The following is a 25,455-nucleotide window of genomic DNA, read 5'->3' as shown; positions in this document are numbered from 1 at the left end:
CATTACAAAGTCTCTACTGTATGTTACCTCTCTTTAGTGTTTAGAGGCTTATCTTCTCGCAAAACATGCGAATGAAACAAACATTTTCTCTGAAGTTCACAAGGATTCAAACACGTGTGTGTGATGAAAGGTGGCATTCAGAGATCTTAGCAATCACAATCTAAAATATGTATCTAAAAAAGCACATTTAAATAAGTTCATATTTAACTTTATTGTTATGTGCATACTGTTTTGGTGGCACACATGTCAGAAACGATTATTATCTTCCAAGCATATATCAAAAAGGTGTTGAAGCTTGTTAATAAGTAACCTGTTCAGCCAAGCAAACAAGTTATGTCAACATTCACTTGATGTAGACAGTGACTGTTGTGGGAGCTCGTGAGAAGGCAACAGATTCATTCAAGACTGCTGGAGTGTCTTTGGAGGATGTTGAAGTGTAAAACTAACTGCATTGAGAGGCCTCTGTCTCTGGCCTTTGAAAAGCTTGGTCGTGTTATTGGTAGATATCCATGCGTGTTTCTTCTATTAGCTTTATATGTAGCTGCAGCTCTTGGAGCTGGTTTTATATTTCTTAATGAGAGGCAGGCAAATGATATCGAAGACCAGTTCACACCTGTAAATGGACCTGCCAAGATGGAGAGGAAGATTGTAGAGGAATATTTCCCTCAATCTGAAGAATTTTCTCACCTGCGACTTTCGTCTGAAGGAACTTTTGCATCTTTGATCATTACAGACTTACAGGGAGGAAACATACTGACTGAAGCAGCTTTTGATGACATTATTGAGCTAGACAGACATGTCAAAAGTATTAAGACAGGAAACAATTTCACAAGCCTTTGTGCCAAAATAAATGGAAACTGTATGACAAATGCTGTTTTAGACATCATAAATAACAAACCAAATGAAGTAGTTTCAACAGCTATTAGTTATCCCATACATAATGGCACATTTTTAGGAACAAGTATCGGTGGTGTTGAGCTAAAGGCAGGAAGCTCAGAGATAACCAGTGCAAAAGCAATCAGACTTTTTTATTTTTTAAAAGAGGAGAAGACAAAGGAGAACTCTGAATGGCTAGATGGTTTTCTTAAATTCTTCTCAAACTACACAGAGATGAAAGTGGTAAGTAAATATGATGGTTGAGTTATATCTTTACACATAGTATATTTCTAATACATAACTTTTTTTGTGAAAGAACAAGACATTTGTGATAAAACAAGTGTTGGGTGTAATCGGATTATAAAGAAATTATTTGCTGCAGTATCTATTAGTTTTTGGTCAAAAAGTAGTGTAACACATTACATTTTAAATTCATGTAATCAAATTACAGTTACTAACTTTCAATTAATTTAATTACTTTTAAGAACATTGCTAGGGTATCACATATTTCTAGAATGGTATTCATGTAGAATACATTTTAAACATGAATTATGTTCATTTGTATTGTACGTCTCTGCATTTCTATGATAAATGAAGGGTGTATGACCCCTCACATGTCATTGCAAGGCAGAGACGTGTGCAACAATGAACAAGGAGGAAATATAGACATAACTGAAAAGTAAAATAGTTGTAATGTGATTACTTTTTCAACAAAGTAACCAGCAATGTAATCTGATTGCAGTTATTTGTTGATTATTATTTTTGAGTAACTTACCCAACACTGGTTTCAACATTACGAGCACTGCAAGCATATACTTTGACTATTTGATGTTTTTATTCATTTTAAGTTAGGAAATGTATCCATATCGCTTGCTTGTTCATCATGTCCTTATAAAGTGGCATTTTTTTCTGTACTGTAACCATGTGAAAAGCATATTTTTGTGTCTAGTAACTAAACTAAACAGAATTCTGTGATGATTTTTTTTTCATTTCTACAGGTGCATGTGTCTTACTTCACATCAGTATCAAGACAGGAGGAGTTAGAAGCCAATTCAGACTCGGTGATCCCCTTCTTCTCCATTACCTATTGCCTGGCTGTTAATATTTCAATTCTTTCTTGTCTGAGGTACCAAGCATTTAAAGAAAAGTAGATTATTTAGGGAAATTTGACCACATGCAAGTTGAAATTTAAATATTTATCCATAAAGTATATCTCTTCTTCTCCTAGGTTAGACTGTGTAAGAACCAAGGTGTGGGTTGCCATGTCTGGTGTACTCTCTGCTGGTATGGCTGTTCTTGCCAGTTTTGGATTGCTGCTCTTCTGTGAAATGCCTTTTGCCATGACAGTGGCCACAGCCCCCTTTCTCATTCTTGGTAAATTCAATTCACTTCATCCCCTATAGTAAGTGACTCATAGTTGACATTTACAGGTTTACATTCTCTGCTTTCCTGCAGGTATTGGAGTTGATGATATGTTCATTATGATCTCCTGCTGGCAGAAGACAAAAGTTTATGATGAAGTTGAGGATCGCTTAGCAGAAACATATAAAGAGGCCGCTGTTTCCATCACCATCACCACACTGACAGATGTGCTCTCTTTCTACATTGGTCTCTTGACTCCGTTTCGCTCAGTACAGTCTTTCTGCATGTACACAAGTACAACGATTCTGTTCTGTTACATCTTCAACATCACATTCTTTGGCGCCTGTCTTGCTCTGAATGGAAGACGAGAGAAGGGTAATAAACACTGGTTGACCTGCATGGAAGTCCCAAAAGCCAGTGATGATGATGATGCTACTGGTAATATTTGTTGTGTTGGTGGAGCTTATGATAAAGATACTGGCACTGATTTGGAAATGCCAATGGATTTATTCTTTAAAAACCATTACGGGCCTTTTCTGACAAAGACATGGGTAAAGATGTTTGTGTGTTTGTTCTATGCTGGATATTTGGCCGTCAGCATCTACGGATGCTTCCAAATTAAGGAGGGACTTGATCTGAAAAATTTAGCAGCAGATGGCTCATATGTTGGTAGTTACTATGATGATGAAGATACATTTTTTTCTGCTTATGGCCCCAATGTCATGTTAGTTATGACTGATGAAAATTTTCAGTACTGGAATTCAACTGCACGACAAAATCTTGACCTGTGTTTGGAAAATTTTCAGAATCTGTCAATGGTTTCTAAAGATTCAGACATTTCACCTATTTCGTGGTTTCATGCATACATGAACTATGGAAAGAATTTAAATTTAAATTTAGATGATGAAACGCAATTCAAAAGACATTTAACTGACTTTCTTGGTGTTTCTGGTTTTAGTCAAGATGTCAACTTCACTAACAATGAAATTCGTGCATCGCGCATGTTCATTCAGACAGTGAACATCAGCACAGCTGTAGATGAGAAGGACATGCTGAATGCATTCAGAGAAACAGCAGAACAATGTGGAAAGGTTCAGACACCCATTGACCTAACAGTGTACCACCCTGCATTTATCTACTTTGACCAATATGCTGTCATTGTCACCAATACAATCCAAAATGTAGTAGCTGCTACATGTGCAATGTTAGTGGTTTCACTCCTGTTGATCCCAAATCCTCTATGTTCTCTCTGGGTCACATTTGCCATTGCATCTGTTATTGTGGGTGTGGCTGGTTTTATGGCATTATGGGATGTTAGTTTAGACTCAATATCTATGATTAATCTTGTTATTTGCATTGGATTTTCGGTGGACTTCTCTGCTCACATTTCCTATGCTTTTGTGTCCAGTGAAAAACCCTCAGTAAATGAGAAAGCCTTAGATGCCATCTATAAACTGGGTTATCCAATATTACAAGGTGCAGTGTCCACTATTGCAGGTGTAGTTGTGCTTGCAGCCGCGAAAAGCTACATCTTCAGAACCTTCTTTAAAATCATGTTCTTAGTCATCATGTTTGGAGCCATCCATGGGATCGTTTTCATACCTGTGTTTCTTACCTTCTTTGGCATTTGTGGCCAGATGTCTTGTACTAAACAAGAAAAGAATACACTGAGTGAAGTCCAATCTGAGAACTGCAACAGAAAAAATCAGCAAGTTGCTCCAATAATGATGGCTAGTGCCAAAATTGATAATGATCGACAGCGTACAATTCAATCTCCCGATAATGACAGTAAGAATCAGCAAATAGCAACAGTGATGAGTCTGACAACACAGCTGACGAATTGTGGTTCTATTGATTTTGATTGTTACTGAGTATAATTTTCTATTTAATATTACCCAATGTTCCATCATTCTCAGTTTAAGCAATGTCACAGGAGCAAGAGTGCTATACTAAATACATCAGAATAACTGACTTGTCTGTAGGTAGTCAAAGCTGTGCTGATATTCAGTATAATGACATGATTATAAATGAATGAATGAATGTTACACTTATATAGCGCTTTTCTGACTCTACACTCAAAGCGCTTCACGTAGTGAACAGCGGGTTCTCTTCAACCACCACCAGAGTGCAACATCCACCTGCACTATATTGCTTTTTTACAACAAGTTAATATTGAGTAACTTATGATTGAGACAAAATCTGGCCAGTTTAAGGTGCTGTAAGCGATTTTTTTCATGGAAAATTATGCAAAAAAAGTTCCCAGTCCCTTAAAGATATTAATGAAATAGCTGTCCTGAGATATCTCACCGGTCTCTGTGACAGCTGTAGACTTTGTAAACAGCAAACAGAAAAGTGTCTGTGGACCGTGGACATTGAGGATTTTCACCTGTCAATCATTTTGCTCGTTCTCGTTGTGTTGTAGTTGAAGTGGATCAATGAGGCTATGATTCATAATGTTTGTCAGTTAATGCGCTATTGTGGCACTGTTGAATTTGACAGCCACAGGAACAAACGATACTGCTCTTCTGCTCGGTTTTGGTCTCAAAATGATCTTTGGAGGTGGGGTTTTGGAATGAGTGGCGTGGCCAATTCAACGGCTCAGTCACATGAAAGCTTCAGAACGCTAAAGTCACTTACAGCACCTTTAAGATGTATGTTTGTTTTGTTTTGTTGTGCCAATGAAAATAATTTCAAAAGAAGCTTTATAAGTCACTAAGCAATGCACAGCCTGGAACACAGACAATCAGAGTGATACAAACAGCGAAACCCAGTGCAGTTATACTAAATATCAGCACTCCTAGAAAGTTGCTTATACAATCAAACTAGAAGATGAGAACTAACTATTAAATAAAGCATAGCTATCCTAAAGATTAACTTTTTTTAACAATTGGGATCTCTGTGTTTGTACTGAGTACATATTCAGGTTTTTTATTTTTTATTTTTCCTATTAGTAAATAAATTTTACTTTGTAAATACATTTAATTAAGAGTTTGAATATGTTTTGCATTTTTAATCATCTTCTATGAATCTTTCCAGTGATTAAAGGTGGCCTTTGGCTCTATGTAATTTTGTACACCTACCACTTTTCCAGTTTCAACAAACTAATGTCTGGATAATTTTACCTTTAGTTTCTATGGCAAATATTATTAAAATACAAAATAAAATATATTATCAGATATCACATTTGTATTGCATGTATTTATTTAACAGACACTTTATCTAAAGCAACTTAAAAGGTATACATACATCACTATGCATGTTCCCTGGGACCTTCATATCACTAGCATGATGATCTATCATCTGAGCTATATCTGGATTATTTAGCATTTATCATGATTATTCATTACATTTTTGAGTGAAAGAGAACATTAAGCAACTCAAGTTCTCGCGTGAACATGCGAGCCAATGTGAATGAGCTTCTATCATAGTGCTCATGAACGCACAACCGATTTTCACGAAAATGATTTAAATTCTGGGTTGTTTCTCACCAAACCTATCATATGTCTTAAGAAGACATGGAATATGACGCACAAGACGCATGCCCACTTTTTTTGTAACTTTTGTGTGCTTTTACAAGCTTAAAAGTGAGGCGTTATTTACTGTCATTGTATTGAAAAGACGGACCACGATTTTCCTGTAAACATTTCCTTTTGTGTTCTGCATAAGACTGAAAAATCATATGGGTTTGGAACCATAGATATCCAAACATAGATACCTCATTCAGCTGGTTTCAGGAATGTCAACCCCTTCTCAAACTCATATCACTTTCTTTCTTCCTTTGAACACAAACAAATTGGGAAATTTGATGTGTACTTTCCATTCAGTGTAAATCAATGGGGTCTAAACTTTCAAGCTCCAAAAAGGACATAAAGGCAGCATAAAGATAATCCATCCATCGAGTGGTTTAAACCATGTCATCTGAAGCGTTATGATAAGTTTTGGGTGAGAAACAGACCAAAATGTAACTCCTTTTTCGCTATAAAACTTGACATCAGCAGTCTCCTTGGCGCGTTGAGGAGAGAAGCTCGATTACACTTTGTAGCAATTGACATATGTGCAGAGCACTGTACACGCACTCTGTGCATGTGTCAAGCTCAGGGTTGTGTAATCGAGCTTCTCTCACTTCCACTTTAAACTCTCAATTTCATTGTATTTCTGAGGACATTTTCAACACTTGAAAAGTATAGCAAAACCTGTATACACACACACACGCACAATGTAATTCAGCTAAAATAGTTAAGAGCAATGATAAGCCATAAAAAACTCGACCGAATATAGTAGTATAATTGAAGAACACAAATAAGAAAGCTAATGAATATACAACAAAAATCAAGAGGTAAAGTAATAGAGATCAGATAACTTTGCTGAAAGAGAAATATAAAATTTCACAATATTTAAATATTTAGTGGGTCCACAAAATGATTAGAGCAAAGCAACATCACATAAGAGCATGTGTACTGTCCACCAGAGCAATATACTGTACAGTCATGGAGCCCAGAAATCAAAGCTTCTGCCCTGTAATTACACAATAATGCAGAACAGAGAAAGCTCATATCATGTGAGAATTATATTTGACATTTCTGAGTTCTTTATAACCATCATATTTCCTTCAATTAGATTCCAAGAACATTTCCATCACAGTGGAAATAAAACGAAAGCAATCCTCTTTTTCATATTGAACCTTGAGCATTTCAGATTTAAAGATGTCTTTTAATGTTATTGTTGAACATGGTTAGACAATGGTTTCTTTAAATGGCATATTTAATGCCCATAAATTTAAGATAAAAGCCATGTCTAACAGCTAATAATAAAAGATAACTGCCACATTTATTGTGATACCATATAATTAATGCTGATTACCACATTTAAAAAAAAAAAAAAGTTCACCATAAATCTTTAAATCTGTAAACAGAAATAAAATAATTTATAATTATAATATAATTTTATTTCTTTATCACACATTAGATGTTTTTTTTTTTTTTTTGCACATATACAGTGAAATTCTTTTTTTTTTTTCACATATCCCAACAAAGCTGGGGTCAGGGTGCAGGGTCAGCCATGATACGAGCAGATAGGGTCAAGGGCCCAACAGTGGCATCTTGGCAGTGCTGGGGCTTGAACCCCCAACCTTCTGATCAGTAACCCAGTGCCTTAACCACTGAGTCACCACTAATGAAATCCTTCATTATTATATGAGAGCTGTTATCACAGAAGTTTCTACCACAACAAAGCTTAAAACTTCCTCATTGCTTGTCCATTAGCTGCATAAATCACTTACAGTGCAAGGGTTTTGCCATTCTTTCCTGCCAGTACAGGAGATGTCATAAGGAAATGCCACAACAATGTCAATATAATAATGTTTTACAATGGAACAATGGAAAGTCATGTTTTATGATTTTATTTCTTTTTACAGGAGGTCAAAGTTTCATACATTAATTTTTGGTTAGTGCAATGTAGGCTTATATGATGCAGATATTCTATTCCAGACATTTCATAACCTTTTAATCCCATAAGTATTAACATATTATATGCATATTAATATCCAACAACTGTAATTCTACAAGTCATTTCCTTTCGAAAACCTTTTATGTGAGCAGATCTACTAAAAAGAAACCATTTGAGATTTTAGAATTAATTTGTCTAAAGTAAAAGAGAGATTACAATCACATTGATGTGTTTGCTTTGTGAACTTCAATGATGCCATGTGCCTCTAAGTAGTCACATGGCACACAGTCTTCTTAGACAAAAAAGGCATGAAGTTGGGCAGATCAAAAAAAGATCATTTCAGATTGTCCAATCACTGTCATACTGGTCAATCAATACCACATTTTAGAACTTCATATATATGAGGTGGACAAGACTTCATCTGATCATTTCCATTAAGGCAACAGCCCAGATGTTTAGGTAAGTTGGAATATATATTTCATTTGACTAGTTAAAGGATTTGCGATTTGCATTTCTGTTTGAGTTTTATCATTAAATCAAAAACTTTCTGAATGTTTAATGTATTGTTGTCTGATAAAAGAAATGTAAAAATGTGTATCAAATATACCCTAATTAGCTGAACTGCAATCACAACTCATGAAGCATGATGGATGATGATGGAGACATTGCTGTTGTTGGCATTGGATGCCATTTTCCTGGAGGTAAATGTTTGTTTAACAGTGTGCAGTATTTTATTAATATTATGAATCTAATTTTATAATTATTATTGTGTTACTTTAGACAGTGTACTAAACTCAGCAAAAAAGAAACGTTCCTTTTTCAGGACACTGTATATTAAAGATAATTTTGTAAAAATCCAAATAACTTTACAGATCTTTATTGTAAAGGGTTTAAACAATGTTTTCCATGTTTATTCAATGAACCATAAACAATTAATGAACATGCACCTGTGTTAAGACACTAACAGCTTACAGATGTTAGGCAAGTAAGGTCACAGTTATAAAAACTTATTACAGAATGGCAACAACAACTACCGGAGTTACACCAGGAACAATCCCTCCATCAGTGCTCAGACTGTCCGCAATAGGCTGAGAGAGGCTGGACTGAGGGTTTGTAGGCCTGTTGTAAGGCAGGTCCTTACCAGACATCACTGGCAACAACGTCGCCTATGGGCACAAACCCACCAGACAGGACTGGCAAAAAGTGCTCTTCACTGACGAGTCATGGTTTTGTCTCACCAGGGGTGATGGTCGGACTGGCATTTTTCGTCAAAGGAATGAGCGTTACACCGAGGCCTGTACTCTGGAGCGGGATCGATTTGGAGGTGGAGGGTCCGTCATGGTCTGGGGTGGTGTGTCACAGCATCATCAGACTGAGCTTGTTGTCATTGCAGGCAATCTCAACGCTGTGCGTTACAGGGAAGACATCCTCCTCCCTCATGTGGTACCCTTCCTGCAGGCTCATCCTGATATGACCCTCCAACATGACAATGCCACCAGCCATACTGCTCGTTCTGTGCATGATTTCCTGCAAGACAGGAATGTCAGTGTTCTGCCATGGCCAGCGAAGAGCCCGGATCTTAATCCCATTGAGCAAGTCTGGGACCTGTTGGATCGGAGGGTGAGGGCTAGGGCCATTCCCCCCAGAAATGTCTGGAAACTTGCAAGTGCCTTGGTGGAAGAGTGGGGTAACATCTCACAGCAAGAACTGGCAAATCTGGTGCAGTCCATGAGGAGGAGATGCACTGCAGTACTTAATGCAGCTGGTGGCCACACCAGATACTGACTGTTACTTTTGATTTTGACACCCCCCCACCCCCCCCACCCCCCTTTTGTTCAGGAACACATTATTCAATTTCTGTTAGTCACATGTCTGTGAAACTTGTTCAGTTTATAATAAATTTAAATGGAATATCAGTATGTTGGCTTTCTCAAGCCAACATAATGAATAATTATTAAAAAAAGAGGATACAGTATCTGAAGCAGATGTATACAAAGTTTTATTTCACCTCAGGCTGAAATTGACACATTATTCAATTTCTGTTTGTCACATGTCTGTGAAACTTGTTCAGTTTATGTCTTAGTTGTTGAATCATTTTATGTTCATAAAAATATTTACACGTTAAGTTTGCTGAAAATAAAAGCAGTTGAAAGTGAGAGTTTATAAGTAGTAGCTTTGGACTTCATTTTCAGATATCTTTTTCCAAATCTATATTCTGTTTCAGGTGAAGGACTTGAAAACTTCTGGAAGGTCCTACTTCAGGGAAAGAATTGTGCAGTGCAAATACCAAATGAAAGGTTTGACCTCTCTATGTGGTACGATCCAGATGACAGTAAGGCAGGAAGATCATGCACAGCGAAAGCAGCACTTATTGATGGGTAAGAATTCAAATCGTATTGCCTTAAAGGAATGTTCTGGATTCAATACAAGTTAAGCTCAATCGACAGCATTTGTGACATAAAGTTGATTACCACAAAAATTAATTTTGACTTGTTCCTCCTTTTCTTTAAAAAAAAAAAAAAAAGCAAAAAAGCAAAAATCGAGTTACAGTGAGTCACTGAAAATTGTAGTGAATGTGGCCAATTTGGAGTGTTTAAACACAGAAATGTGAAGCTTATAATTTTATTAAAGCACTTACATCAATTCTTCTGTTAAAACTTGTGTATTATTTGAGCTGTATTGTCGTTTAAATTGTCATTTGTACAGTCATTTGACAGTTTTAGGGTTTGTTGACATTACAATATCATGGTAACTTCACACAGAAAAGGTTAGTAAATGATTTTATCACACTAAAATCATGTTAACACATTTTGTTTATGTCTTGTGGCTAAACTTTTGAAACAGTGAGTATTTTAACGTTAAACATTGGCCACATTCACTTCCACAGTAAGTGCCTCACATTAACCTTGATTTTTACTTTTTTTAAGAAAAGAAGGATTTTCTTTTAATGAAACAAATCAATGAGGTCATAGATAAGTCATTGAAATTCACAAATATCTCACCACTAATTTGAGCCATGTGGTGAAAATGCAATTGCTTACCTATACCATCATAACTGTAGTAGTGCTGTATTCAAAACAACTGGCAAAAAGTTACTAGGCACAACTACACACTCTGACATCGATAAACCAATGGGGCTAAAGACATACTTTGTCCCTCATTGTCAAATGCACAGAGCAATACATAAAATCAAATTGAAAATAAATGCAAAAAAGAAAAATACAGAAATAAAATGTAACAAATACTAAAATGTACAAACAAAATGAATACAGAAATTATTGAAGGGATCGATAATATAAATAGGATTATACAAATTCTTTAATTTAATTCTTAAATATACAAAATGATAAAGTAAATGCTTCAAAACATTCATTGAAATGAATTTTATTATCATACCCATATTCCCAAAGCAATAATTCTTAATCTTTACTTTTATCTTGTGCAGTTTAAATGAGTTTGACCACAAGTTCTTTGGCATCACTGAAGCTGAACTGATAAACATGGACCCTCAACACAAACTTTTGCTGAAATGCACATACAGAGCACTAGAGGATGCTGGAATGCCAATGGAAAAGGCCAGTGGAACTAGAACAGGAGTGTTTTTAGGTAACATGACCTAATTAATACATCCCCCTGTAAAATTGCTGTTTATTGTCTGAAGATTTTGGAATTGCTTATTATTATACTCACAGTCTCAACAATTGCACTTGTGTCATAATTAATGTTACAAAAGGGAATAAGAACGATAAAATAAATGTTTGCCATGACAATCATGTCATGAATTGTAAATAATAATAAAAAAATATGTGTCAGGGTTTTTTCAACACATTTATTATTATGTTCTAAAATTGACAACAACAAAATAATAATAATATATCACTGTTTCAAACACCTAGTTTAACATGAACTTTTTTCTTTCAGGCCTTATGAACAGAGACTTTGAGATAGGCAGTGTGAAGATTAGCCCAAAACTCATAAACCACTCTTCTGCTACTGGTTACTCAATGAGCATAGCTGCCAACCGCATCTCCTACATATTCAACTTTACTGGTCCCTCAATTTCCATTGACTGTGCCTGTTCCTCATCACTTGTTGCCCTTCATTTTGCATGTCAAGCCATAAGACAAGGTAGTCTTTGAAAATATTAAATAAATTATGGACGAACATTTATCTTTAGTTTAGAACCAACACTTTATGCTAATACTACTTAATTATAAAGGATTGTCACATTGTACTCTTGAAATACTGAATTTGTACTTTAAAGGAATATTTTGGATTAAATACTACTGCACACTAGCAGCACCAAACGAAATTGCAAGAATAATGATTGTTTTCTTTGCCTCAGATGGCACAAATCCCACAGTTCACTGCCTGCCTGATGCATATTGAACTCAAAAATGCCAAGCACTTGCTCAAAAATTGTTTAGTCAGATCTGATTTGCTGGCTTTCCACAACTAGTGGGATTCAGGATTTCAGATTTACTTGCCCCCCCCCACCCCCCCAAAAAATAAAAAAATTTGAAAACAAAAAAACATCTTGATTTGATTCTACTGCTGGCACCACCCACGTAATGATACGTCATCTGAATTGTCTGGTAGTCACAGGCTGCCGCTTTGAAAGGTCAGTGGCAACGGGGTTAAAGTTGAAATTTCGGTACAATGCTTGGAGTAAACAGGGTAATGCTGAAGCTGACGTTTCACAACATAGAGTTCAGTGTATTGGGGAACGTTGATGCAAGTCATGTGAAAGAGCTATTAGTCACTTGTGCTTGGAACAGAACCTGGAACATTTGTGTTTGCAGCCTTACTTTTAGCCATTAGGCTACCACCAACAACCACTTTTACAATACTCTAACTTTTTGTGTGGTTGTTTCTGTTCTACAGGAGACTGTGAAATGGCCATGTGTGGAGGTGTGACTTGCATATTAGAGCCAACTGTCTTTGTGGCTCTCACCAGGGCAAAGATGATCTCCCCTGATGGCACCAGTAAACCCTTTAGTAACAAAGCAGATGGCTATGGGAGAGGTGAAGGCTGTGGAGTTATTCTGTTAAAGCCTTTGAAAAAAGTAAACAAAAATGATTTCATGAAAGTATTTTGCCTCACATAGACATAATAAAATGCACCATTTGAAAACTACTCCAACCAACAACTTTGTTATCTGTATTCTGATAGGCTCTCCAAGACCACGATCATATTTGGGGCATCATCAGCAAAACTGCAGTTAACCAAGATGGCCACACTGTTACCCCAATCACCAAGCCATCCATGCTACAGCAGGAGGAGCTGCTAAGAAAAATCTATTCAAAAGATACTGACCTGACTAGTGTTCAGTACATTGAGGCTCATGGGACTGGGACTCCAGTTGGAGATCCAATAGAGGCAGGTAGTATCTCAAAAGTCATTGCCAAAATGAGACCTCATGAGTCAGGACCTCTCCTCATTGGTTCTGTTAAGAGCAATATTGGACACACAGAATCTGCAGCAGGTGTTGCTGGGCTTATAAAGGTTCTCTTGATGATGAAACATGAAACCTTTGTACCTTCTGTGTTCTACTCAGCAGAAAACTCCAGCATAGATGCTAAATCTCTTAATCTAAAAATTCCCACTAAAGCAGAGAAATGGGTTAGTAGCCACAAAGCAGTTAGAGCTGCTGGAATCAACAATTTTGGGTTTGGTGGAACAAATGCACATGCAATTGTCAGACAGCATGTGCAGTCAAAAAAACCAAGTGCTCAGCTCAGCAAATCACATCAATATTTTGTGCTCTCTGCAGCCTCGGAAAAGTCCATTGCAAATATAATTGAAGACACTGCAAAACAGATAAATGCAAAAAACATATCAGATCTACAGGCTTTAGTATACACATCTGCCTGTAGAAGAAGTCACTTGAAACACAATTACAGGAAAGTCTTTCAAACCTCATCCTTGACAGATCTAAAAGAGAGACTGACTTCTGCTCTGGAGAAAAAGTTTAAACCATCAAAGTCAGACTCCAAGTTAGTTTTTGTGTTTTGTGGAAATGGTGTGGCGTATCATGGTATGTGCAAGCAGCTCCTCAAAAGGGAACCTGTTTTCAGACAAGAAGTCATTAAGATTGAAACTCTGATGAAGAGCTACAGAAGTCTGAACCTGATAGAGAGGCTGGAAAGTGAATCTGACACCAATGACGATTTCTCTGATCCAAAGATTGTCCAGCCACTCCTGTTTGCTATTCAGGTTGCTCTTGCCAATCTTCTGAAACACTGGGGCATAAGTCCTGATGCTGTTCTCGGGCACTCCATTGGAGAGGCCGCTGCAGCTCATTGCTCTGGTTTGTTGTCACTTGAGGATGCAGTAAAGGTCATCCACTATCGCAGTTCTCTGCAAAGCACTGTGACAGGAGGGAAAATGCTTGTTGTCAGTAATATGGCTGTGTCTGAAGTCTTGAAAAGCCTTCCATCTTACTCAGGAAGGGTTTGTCTGGCTGCTTACAACAGCCCGCAGTCATGCACCCTCTCAGGAGAGGCAGATGATATTGACAGATTGCATCAAAATTTGAGCAACTCAGCCAGAGGAAAAGATCTGTTCCTTCGCATTCTGGATGTACCCGCTGCATATCACAGCCACAAGATGGATCCCATTGTATCAAGTGTGAAGGAGAGCATAGGCTCGTTACAGGCACACAGTTTGGAGGCAGAATTGTTCTCAACAGTGACAGGTGAAAGTTCATGTTCCTCAGATTTTATTACTGGTGAATACTGGGCAAGAAATATCCGGGAGCCAGTTGCATTTGAACAAGCTGTAAGGTCAGCAGCTAAAAACAAGAGGAATGTGATCTTTGTTGAAATTGGTCCAAGAAGATCACTGCAGAGGTACATCACTGAGACTCTGGGAAATAACTTTACTGTGCTTTCCTCAGTGCAACCAGATAAAGATCATGAGACAATGCTTGCTAATGTGTCAAAACTGTTTGAGCTCGGGGTCAGTGTGGACTGGGAAATGTTCTACAAAGGTTTTGAAACTGAACCAATTCCCTTCCCGAGGTACCACTTTGACAGTGTGAGAAGAGATGTCTTTCCTTCTACTTTGCTGTTGGTTGGTGCCATCAGAAACCATCCAGTAATTACGCAAATGAGTACAGACAGCCCAGTGTTCAACTGTGATTTATCCTCTGATTCAGTCGCCTTCCTGCAGGACCACAAACATAATGGCATCGCCATCATACCAGGGGCATTTTATTCTGAGTTGGGTTTAGCAGCTGTCATGGCATATGTAAAACCTAAGGTTCCACTCAGTTCACTGCAGCTCAGCATCACATTTCAGAGTCCATTCGTATTCACTCCGAATGCACCAGACATAAAAATACAGCTGGATCCACCAGACAATTCGAGAGAGAAAACATTTAATTTCAAAATTCAATCTACCTCTGCAATCTACGCATCAGGAACAGTAGAGGCCAAATCCGGCAGAGTACCTGAAGAGCAGTTAATTTCCCTGGACTCTGTCTTCAAAAGATGCAACTTCATAATGAGTACTGAGGAGCTCTACAAGCACCTTAATCAGGCAGGATTTGAGTATGGCTCTGTCTTTAGAAATAAGGCAGATGTTTATTGTGGAGAAGAATTTAGGGAGTGTATATCTTTTCTGAGAATCCCAGAGGAATTATTGCCCCAGCTACATGACTATTACCTTCATCCTGTGGTCTTTGATTACGTCATGCAGCGTATTACTGGAACTATAATACAGGGGCATTCACCAACACCTCTTTTTCCTGCACAAATAGGTAGCCTGACTGTATTTGAACCACTGCAAGAGGAGATGGTTGTATATTTGAGAGCAATGCATGTGGGTGAAGATTATTTTGAAATTTGTGGCTGCTTGACCAACAAACAAGGCAAGGTTTTGATTGAGTTCAGGCATGTGAAGATCAGAATGCTTGGAAGTCATTATCGGGTAGTTGAGGAATACTTGTACCACAATAGCTTCAGTATCATCTCTGAAGATGCCACACCTGATAAATCAATCAAGGCATTGGTCTTTTCTGATGAGGTAGGGATCTCTAAAGCTTTGCAAATATACTTGGACCCAACATCTAGAGATATATCTTCCTCACACAGCAACACACTGTTGGAATGTGGACTTGAACCTGTTTTGTCAAAACTGAAAATATCAAATGTGAAGAAAAACTTCCAGGAAATTTTGTTCATGTGGGGTGTTGCAGACCTAACCCCATACAAATCAGAGAGTGTCTTGGACAGCATGGCAGGGTGTTGTGAGATTTTCAGAAAGATCACTGGATATCTCAAAGTTATTAAATTCCCAGGCGTTATCAGAGTAATAACTCACAGGTCCTCTGAGAGTTTAGTGGACTATATCAGTCCTGGCTTTGTGCTGTTAGGCATGACTAGAGCCTGTGCAGCCGAGTTGTCAGAACTCACCTTCCAGCTGATTGACTTGGGCTCTGTCTCATCCGAAGACATCACAGCATTGGCTAAGGTCCTTAGATCGTACCCCTGTGACAAATATCCAGAGCTGGTGGTTAAGGATGGTAAGATTCTCAAACCTGAAATCACCCACACTCCATTGCCAGTTGTGGAAAACTCTGCAAGGAGCAGTGATATGTTGCATGATGATGTCTTTATGCTGCAAACATCTGATCCATACACAATGACAAATTTGTCAGCTACTCAAATGGATAAATCCCTTGAACCAATCCCAGGAGAAAGTATTGAAGTTCACCTCAGTAAAATCTGTGTGCATTCATCAGACTACTTTCCAGTCAGCATTTCTGACTTTAAGTATGGCCAGACAATGTATTGGAACAAGCACACAACTCAGAACCATAAGCTTCTAGCATTTGACTGCAGTGGGATTGTCACAGCTGTTGGTAAAGATGTTGGTAAACTGAAAGTTGGGGATCACGTTGTGTCATGTTACCCTGTGGCTGCCACCTCCAAAGTTGTTCTCCCAGCTGCCGTTTGCTATAAAACAAAAAAACTTTCATTCCTGAAGGACATTCCTTGTGTATCATACATGTTACTGGCATGGGAGATCTTGAATGGAGCTTTACCCAAAGTGAAACAACCAAATAAATTGGGTATTTTCTCCACTGTTCCTGACTCAGCACTGGTGAAAGTCTTAACTTCTACAGCAAACAGATCAGGTTGGAATGTAAGAGTGAGCACACAGGCTGATCAGATGTCTTGTGATCTTAGTGAGGTTGATGGAGCAGTCCTTTTTCCTCCTTTTAATGAGAAGACTATTGAAACAGCCAGCAATGTCACTGGCATCAAGGACGTTGTTCTTGTCTATGACAACCAGCCAAACTTCCCTGATAATCCGAAAACTTTCAGAGGGACCAATGTTAAAGTCCACATTCATTTTCTCTTCATGTCTCAAATAATGCAGCAATGGTCTCTGCAGGTACAGATGCCTAAAATGTATCGCTGGCTAAAATCAATGCATTTGAGTGGAAAATCCTTGGCTTTGGACACAACAACCTTTCAAAAAGTGAAACCTGAAGACAGTGAGCTTCTCTCTGTACATAAATCAGAATCATACTTCACATGCCAGATTCTGCCCATTATTGTCCTGAACAGTGATCCCAAGAACCAGCTGTCTGACATTCCGTTGATGCCCAAACAAAGTCTTTTCCAGAAAAATGCTGTCTATGTTGTCACAGGTGGTCTCACAGGGCTGGGCTTTGAGACTGTGAAATACATTGTACAGAAAGGAGGGGGGAACATTGTCATTTTGTCTAGGAGTAATCCAAACCCTGAGATTCAAGAAGAGATAAAGAATGTCAGCAATCATTGTGGTTCTGTCATTAAATCTCTACAGTGTGATGTTTCACTATTTGAGCAAGTTCAACAGGCCATTGCTAACATTGGAAAATTGCTTCCATCCAGTCCCATCAAAGGAGTATTTCACAGTGCAGTTGTCCTACACGATGGGCTGATTGAAAACCTTGACAAATCTCTTTATGAGAAAGTTATGAGACCAAAGGTGAATGGAGTGCTCAACCTTCACCGTGCTACTAAACACTGCAATCTGGATTACTTTGTGTGCTATTCCTCCATCTCCGCCTTCATTGGCAATGCCTCTCAGACAAATTATGCTGCTGCTAATACGTTCATGGACACTTTCTGTCAGTACCGCAGAAACCTTGGGCTTTCTGGACAGTCTATCAACTGGGGGGCTTTGAATCTTGGCCTACTATTGAACAAAGTGCATTTCCAGAGATTTCTGGAGGCAAAGGGAATCATGCTACTGGAAGTCCCAGAAATTCTTGAATGTCTTGAGCAATGCCTCTTGATCAACAAACTTCAACAGGTTGTGTGCAAATTCAATTTCAGAAACAACTGGAACAACGTCCTCAGTCAAAATAAGTCTTTGAATGCAAGGTTGTTCAAACTAACAGAGGAAGCCATGAAGAAGGCCAGACTGACCATAGATAGACCTGAGCAACCCATCACATCACCACTTGAATATTTAAGATACATGATCAGTGAAACAATTGGCATTGAGATAGATGAACTGAATGATGATATCCATCTTTTAGATTTGGGCATTGATTCAATGTTAGCCATGACTCTGCAGAATGTGATCTTCAAGGAAAGATGTGTGAATATTCCTCTAGTGACTCTGCTGGATCCAAACAGTACACTGTCAACTCTCAGTAAAATCCTGAAAGGGAATTGTGCAGGAGAATATCAGAGCGAAGATGAGAACACATCCACATACCTTTAATGATGAATTTTATGTACTGTGGACACAGAGCCATAGTAAACATTTCACCAAAGTGGCCTTTTTGTAAACTCACAGTCAGAAATACATAACACTTATGAAGTAAATTGGACATGGATTCATTTATATCCATCTGCACCCATAAATCAGGGGTGGGGGGTATCTTTTTTCTGATCAAGTCCACTGATAGTTAATATTGATCAATAAGGCATTTAGCAGATCCACTTCATGTTGGGAAAAACTTCCTTAACTTAAACTACATTAATTACAGAAACAGTCCTTGTAAATACACTTGAGCTTAAACAACTTTCCCATTTGGATGGGTTTTCCAGCAACTGTTAGTTCTGGGTGGCCCCTACTGGAATTCTACAACCAGTAGACCAGATTATTTTGATATTTACTCTTCAAAGCAAGGTGCTGTGTGAAAGACTGCTTACTGGACTTGGTGTTTTACCTGTGTTTTCCAGTTTGAACTAATTAATTGTAATCATGGTCACTGATTTTCTAAAAGATGCAAAGAAATGTTGGAACAAACAATTTGGCATTTTTTCCCCTTTAGTCTTTTTGTTCTATAAGCTTTTTGTAAGTGCATCTTTGTTGTTCTAGCAAGTGAGATCACCATGTTAGATATCTTTTGCAATAAGTTTTGGTCAGAGAAAGATGTCTCTATGCATGAAAGTGTTTGTGTTTTGTAATATTATCAGTAAATAAAGTTCATTAAGCTTTGTGTGTTGACCAATTTTTTTAAATACCATTTGGCTTACAATTACAACAATTTAGTGTTCACCCTGCAATTAACTGTTTGAGTAAATATTTTCAAGCATGTGTCCCTCAATGTGTCAATAAATGTCCTGAACGATTTGAGAACAGTGCACTGAAGCATAAACTTCATATTACAACAGGACTATTGACCTGTTTCATAAGCAACCTACTGTAAGTCCTTTCGTTTCATCACTATAGTAGTATTACTAAACTTCATGCACGATTTAGAGCTACTTTATGATGACCTACAAATGGTAATATATTAATAGCGTTTCTGAATACACAAAGGCTGATTTAGGCTGAATGAGACTTGCAAGTATCAAATAATGGCAAAAACACAACATAATCGGTGTTGCCACATGTGGTATTGCTTTAATTTTATTACGCTGAGAATTCCCAAACCATCAGAATGGACAAAATACCCTCAAATGGCTTCCCCCAAAAATCTCCTGTTCAAATATTTGTTCAACTGATATTAAAGCAGTCAAGAAACTAGAATATACAAAGCAAAATCTTATCAAATACACATTAGAAATACCAACCTAATATTTTACACATTTCACATCACAGTCGCTTTCATGCTAGTATATCATATGAAAATACACTATGAATAGAATTGTTCATTACGTGTAGCCGAGTGACACATTTATCTCATCCATTCCTACTATGGGAAGCATGTCAACAAACATGAGAAAAATACATGCAGTTAGAAAAAATAAAATAAAAATGGGAGATAATATCAAACAGGACAAACATGTACAGAAACTGCACAGGCCATCAAAGATACTGATGGAGTACAGTTTATATGTTAGTAAATTAAATAGGTAAAATTCAGGTTAAATTCATTTGTCAAATAAATACTGAAGAGCTGCACCATCACTTGTGGATATTTACAATTATAAATTTTTCCCAAGTTGTGCAATAATAAGAGTTAAAAACTTTACATTCATGACTATAATCAATAACTTAAAAAAAAGAAAAAAACGATTTGTGAGAAAACATCGAGAAAGCTTTGGTTCCTTCCTTACGGTCTTTATTTTAACTCAACATTACTAAATCAGTTTTCAAAAACATGTTTAAAAAGCCACTCTGCCCTACAAACACAAAACGCAGTAACTACAGATCTTAGTCCAAGAGACAATTGGTCATAGGATAGACCTATGTGGCAGCCAGGTGGCACAGAGGGTGTTGGATTTGGGAGGTGGGTTGGTTGGTGTGTAAATTAAAGATATGAATAGAATATCAAGCAACAGCATTGCAAATTACATACCATAAATATAAGTTCAGAGGTAGAATATAGTACCTAGTGCCTTATCAAATTACACTGATAGTAAGAAGTGTACAATACTAAAAAAAGAAAAAAAGGGCTCCTGCCTTGCATTTAAAAGCAGATCAAGCTAAGTTAAAAATGGTTTAGGTGTGGATAAAAAAATCCATTTGCATGCTGACAAAATTGTGCATGCACATTTGAGATGGTGGTTTGGGCAGAGAAACTGCCCCTCAAAGGAACGACTAAAGTTGTCTAGACTTCATTTCCCTTACAAAAGTGTAATCAGTTCCAAGCAAGGCCCCGATTCCATTCTTGGCCATAAATCTGATCTACAGGCTTTAAGATGAGACTGGAGGAAAACGTTCAAGTCACCACTAAGATCTTTCCTGAATGCAGTTGAGCTTTTATCTCATCACGGATCAAGACAACGGATTACAATGGTATACGCTTACTGTGACGCTTAGTGGGTAACTCTAACAAAAATGGTCAAGAAATGTCCCATGTTGTAATAAAAAAATTAACATAATTTTATTAATTTTTTTTATAATTAAGAATACTGAAACTACCTTCCTCCCAAAAATATACATCATGGAAGCATTTGTACTGAATTTAGCAACAAGATGGTTCATTATTTAAATTCACTGATGAGAAAGTTGTTTTGCATTACAGTAATTGACATTTTGTAATTGTCGTTCTTGACTGCCATAATTGTGTCCCAATGCAAAATATCATAATTGTTCTAAAAATAAGTGTGTGTGTGTGGGGGGGGGGGGGGGTTAACTTGGCTTACAATCAGTATGAATGTGTGTCTTATGTAATATAGTACATAAGGTTGAGCAGATGTTTCAACTTCAAGCAACCAATATCAATCTCTAAAGGAACCAATGAGACCACAAGGACTCTTCCCTTCGAAGATTCGAAATATAAAATAGTTCTGTCTAGGCCTGTTGCAATTATTAAATAACTGTCTGTACGTGGTTATTTGAGACAACCGTGATTATTGGGCATTCAAATTCCAATCACATTTTAATGCCCAAATATGGGAATTTTAAGCTACCGGTAATGTACTGTATAAACGACATGAACAGCATGTTTGTTTGTCATCCAGTTAAGCTCAGAGTCTGAGCGTCACTGAGCCACACTGCGGAGGTCAAACAGTTCCTGTCCCGAAGAGAGCGTGAAGCACTCTGATGCGCAAGCTGTCAGCAGAGGCTTATGCCAAACTCCCGCGAAAATATAAACAAGTATAAACTTTGATAGTGAACGCAGAGTGCTCTGGTTTCACTTTAAACGATCGTGTAATGTCAAATGTTCCTGGTTCATACACGCAGTGTTAATGACAGGCAGTGACACAGAGGAGGAGACGCACACTATTCTGTGGAGTGATAAAATGATGAAACGAAATCTCAAAGGTTTTACTTCATGACAAATAAGAGCTCGTGGGTTTAATCAGAGCATTCAAATCAAGTGTGAAAGTGAAGAAATTAGAAAAGAAATATTTTACTATTGCATAATATAATATAAATATAATATACAGTATATATACTGTATATAAAATATATATTTTATATAATATACACGAGTAAAAAAAAACAAGTGTAAATTTAAAATTGACCAAAAAGAGACATTTTAATTATTTAGAAATAGTTTGATACTTATTTTATGTCATTCATAAGTTTTTAAAGCCTTAAAAGGAAATCATAGTTTATCACTATTTTATTATTTGATTTATATACTGTATTTGAAGTTAAAATATGTAAAATGACTTCTTAAATTACTTCTTATATGACAATTAATCATGAAAGCCCTTAATGAGACAATTAATCATCACAGCCCTAAAACAGACAATCATCATAATCAGTTATTTGTTTGACAATTAATCGTCAGCCAAATTTCATAATCGTGAAAGCCCTAGTTCTGTCCCATTTACTTTGAACACGGTAAACACTAAGAACATCATCACATTTAGAAGACTCCCCAAGCATCAGGTGACAGGGACAGTATTCCATGAAGAGAGAATGATGTTGATTACAGCTTCGCTCTGTAAGGCAGATCTATGCATGTATGGATGAGTTTCGGGGAGAAAAAACCTCATGATTCAAGAACTTTTCCATCTTTAACCTTAAACCTGGATCCCTCAAGAGAAAACTTCATGGATGTATATAAAATAAAAATACATGGATGTATAGGCTACTTCACCTTCATTACCCTCCATAAATAATTTTTTTTTTTAAACTCATTAGATCCGCGCGAATCACGTAAATGAACTATTTTGGACTCAAAAAAAAAAAAAAGGCGATTAGTTTGCAGGTATGAGAGATGTGCGAGACTAGTCGACTAAACAGTTCTGGTGCTGCTAATCAGCACTGGAATTACTAGTCGGTTAAAGAGCACCTATTATGGTTTTTAAACGTGCCTAATTTGGTTTTAAAGGTCTCATACAATAGATTTACATGCATCCAAGGTCAAAAAATACTTTAATTTGCTCATAATTTAAATTGCAGCATTACTTTTTTTTCCCAGTGTCAAAAACGACTCGTTCAATGATCCATTCTAAAGGATTCATTCTAACTCCTTTCAGAGAACCTGCTCTGCTCTGATTGGTCAGATGTCCCAGTCTGTTGTGATTGGTCTACTGCTTAGTGAAGTGTTTGAGGGCAGGTCAAAGCTGTTCGCGAGCACCCAATGAAGACCAGAGGGTTTTTTGTTACCAAATAACGTAGGGTAGTACAGGATGTCTGGAATTACTAACGGTTTCAGGTGTTCAGAATTGGTTCTTTCTTTTGGGAGTCAATAACTCCATTTGTTGGGCACTTTGATTTTTGAAACTTTGCAGACTTTTTTTTACATTCAAAAACAGCTAAATAACACACTACATGAAAGGTAATATTTTAAAAACCATAACAGGTGCTCTTTAATATTTTCCCCATTGAACTATTCAAAATTTTTACACATTTACGTTTGGCTTGATATATTACAGAGGCTGCGCTTACATTACAGTCATGTTCATTTTACATTTTAAATATAACTAGAAAAATTTTTTTTTGTCAAGACAAACTTTGATGTTGGCTTGAGAAAGCTTAGCCTGAAAGTTTGAAGTAGTTGTAAAAGCTTGAAGTTTGAAGGTTTGAAGTTTGAAGTTTAAGTACTAGTTTTAAAAGTTCAAAGTTTAAAGATTATAAGATAATTCAGTCTATCAGATAGATAGATAGATAGATAGATAGATAGATAGATAGATAGCTCATTTGGTTGCTAGGCAGTTACCAAGGTGATACTCAAAAGGCTCCTTGCTACCCTGAGTCCAATGAATGAAACCAGTAGTCTTTATGTTGTTCTGGTGCAGAGATATGTGATTTGTTACTTGGTTGCTAGGGTAACTCCATCTGGTTGCTATGCAGTTACCACAGTGTTACTCAAAAGACTTCTTGCTACCCTGAGTCAAATGAACGAAACCAGAAGTGTTTACCATATTCTGGTGCAGAGATATATAATTTGTTACTTGGTTGCTAGGGTAACCTCATCTGGTTGCTAGGAAGTTACCAAGATGCTACTCAAAAGCTTCTTGCTACCCTGAGTCCAATGAATGAAACCAGAAGTCTCTACAATGTTCTGGTGCAGAGATATATGATTTGTTACTTGGTTGCTAGGGTAACCCTGTCTGGTTGCTATGCAGTTACCAGAGTGATACTTAATGAGGCTCCTTGCTATTCTGAGTGAAATAAGTCAACTCGGAAGTCTCTACGATTTTCTGGTGCAGAGATATGTGTTTTGTTACTTGGTTGCTAGGGTAAGCCCATGTTGTTGCTAGCTGTTACCAAGGTGATACTTCACATGGCTCCTTGCTATCCTGAGTGAAATAAGTCAACCCGGAAGTCTCTATGACATTCTGATCCTGAGATACCCATCTTAGTGATTTTGAATGGAAGTCAATGGTGTTTGATTGCTAGGGTGCTCTAAATGGTTGCTAGGGCGTGGCTAAGTAGTTTCCATGATGATACTTGAAGACTGATTGCTCACCCAATTCAAACAAGCCAACTCTCATGTCTGTAGGACATTCTGATCTGAAGATATCACACTCAGCCTTTTTGAATGGAAGGCAAAGTGATTTGGTTGCTAGGGTGCTTTAAATGGTTGTTAGGGCGTGGCTAAGTAGTTTCCATGATGATACTTGAAGACTGATTGCTCACCAAATTCAAACAAGCCAACTCTCATGTCTGTAGGACATTCTGACCAGGAGATATCCATCTAAGCCATTTTGAATGGCAGTCAATGGGTTTTGGTTGCTAGGGTGCACTAAATGGTTGCTATGCAGTTGCTAGGGTGTTAAAGTGATAGAGTGAAAGAAAGAATAAAAAGAGTGATGTAAAGATAGAAAAAGAAAGTGATGGATGATAGATAGAAAGTATGAGTGGTGGGAGTACGGTGACACCATGCGAAGGGCAGACGTGTGAGAAACAGCTCTGCGCACATTGCTAATTTTTAAAATTATTTTCATGATATAATCCAGTGAAATTCGATACACCCAGTTACACATTTACTGTTTGAGGTAAACATGGCAAAGAAGTCAAAATCCTCGGGCTCTGGAGACATTAAAAAACACTTACGGGTTCAAGATTAAAGCCAAGACAGGCCTGTGGATCGGGGACTCAATTTGGATGGCATGGCGGGAGAAGGAATCCAGCGTCAACTGTCCAACATGTAGATTATGTTGACGAAGTTACTTGTGGACTTGGAGGATCTCGCTGTAATACGTCGATCGATTACAGCGATGGAAAAAAAATTCTCTGAGCTAGTCACAAGAGTGACAGATGTTGAAAAACGAATTGATTATTTGGAGTCATCTGAGAGGAAATTAGCCGCTAATCCGCCCACAACCAAAGTTGATTTGGAACGTGTTCTTGAAAAGCTTGAAGATCTTGAGAATAGAAGCCGCAGGAATAACATTCGAATTGTTGGAATTCCTGAGCATGAGGAGGGCAGAGATATGGTGAAATTCCTAGACAAGCTTTTCCTG

At 37.5% G+C, this 25,455-nt stretch overlaps 2 protein-coding genes across 2 annotated transcripts in view; both read left to right on the top strand.

Moving 5' to 3' along the window:
- The first annotated feature begins 385 nt into the window (after positions 1-385).
- The window catches only part of LOC127452497 (patched domain-containing protein 3-like), a 36,859-nt gene continuing 11,789 nt past the window's right edge, over positions 386-25,455 (top strand). The window contains exons 1-4 of the mRNA XM_051717956.1: positions 386-1,119; positions 1,875-2,002; positions 2,105-2,250; positions 2,332-5,161. Of these exons, the coding sequence (XP_051573916.1) occupies positions 427-1,119; positions 1,875-2,002; positions 2,105-2,250; positions 2,332-4,109 (2,745 nt within the window). The 5' untranslated portion in view covers positions 386-426 and the 3' untranslated portion in view covers positions 4,110-5,161. The remainder of the gene's footprint in view (positions 1,120-1,874; positions 2,003-2,104; positions 2,251-2,331; positions 5,162-25,455) is intronic.
- On the top strand, positions 8,327-18,838 carry LOC127452494 (uncharacterized). The gene is made up of 6 exons (XM_051717953.1): positions 8,327-8,384; positions 9,908-10,061; positions 11,129-11,289; positions 11,605-11,811; positions 12,568-12,749; positions 12,857-18,838. The coding sequence occupies exons 1-6, from the start codon at positions 8,327-8,329 to the stop codon at positions 18,410-18,412; spliced, it is 6,318 nt and encodes a 2,105-aa protein (XP_051573913.1). The 3' UTR covers positions 18,413-18,838.

The sequence above is a fragment of the Myxocyprinus asiaticus genome, chromosome 15 (genome assembly GCF_019703515.2).
Source record: "Myxocyprinus asiaticus isolate MX2 ecotype Aquarium Trade chromosome 15, UBuf_Myxa_2, whole genome shotgun sequence".
NCBI lineage: Eukaryota > Metazoa > Chordata > Actinopteri > Cypriniformes > Catostomidae > Myxocyprinus > Myxocyprinus asiaticus.
This window is presented reverse-complemented; position numbering and strand designations above follow the sequence as displayed.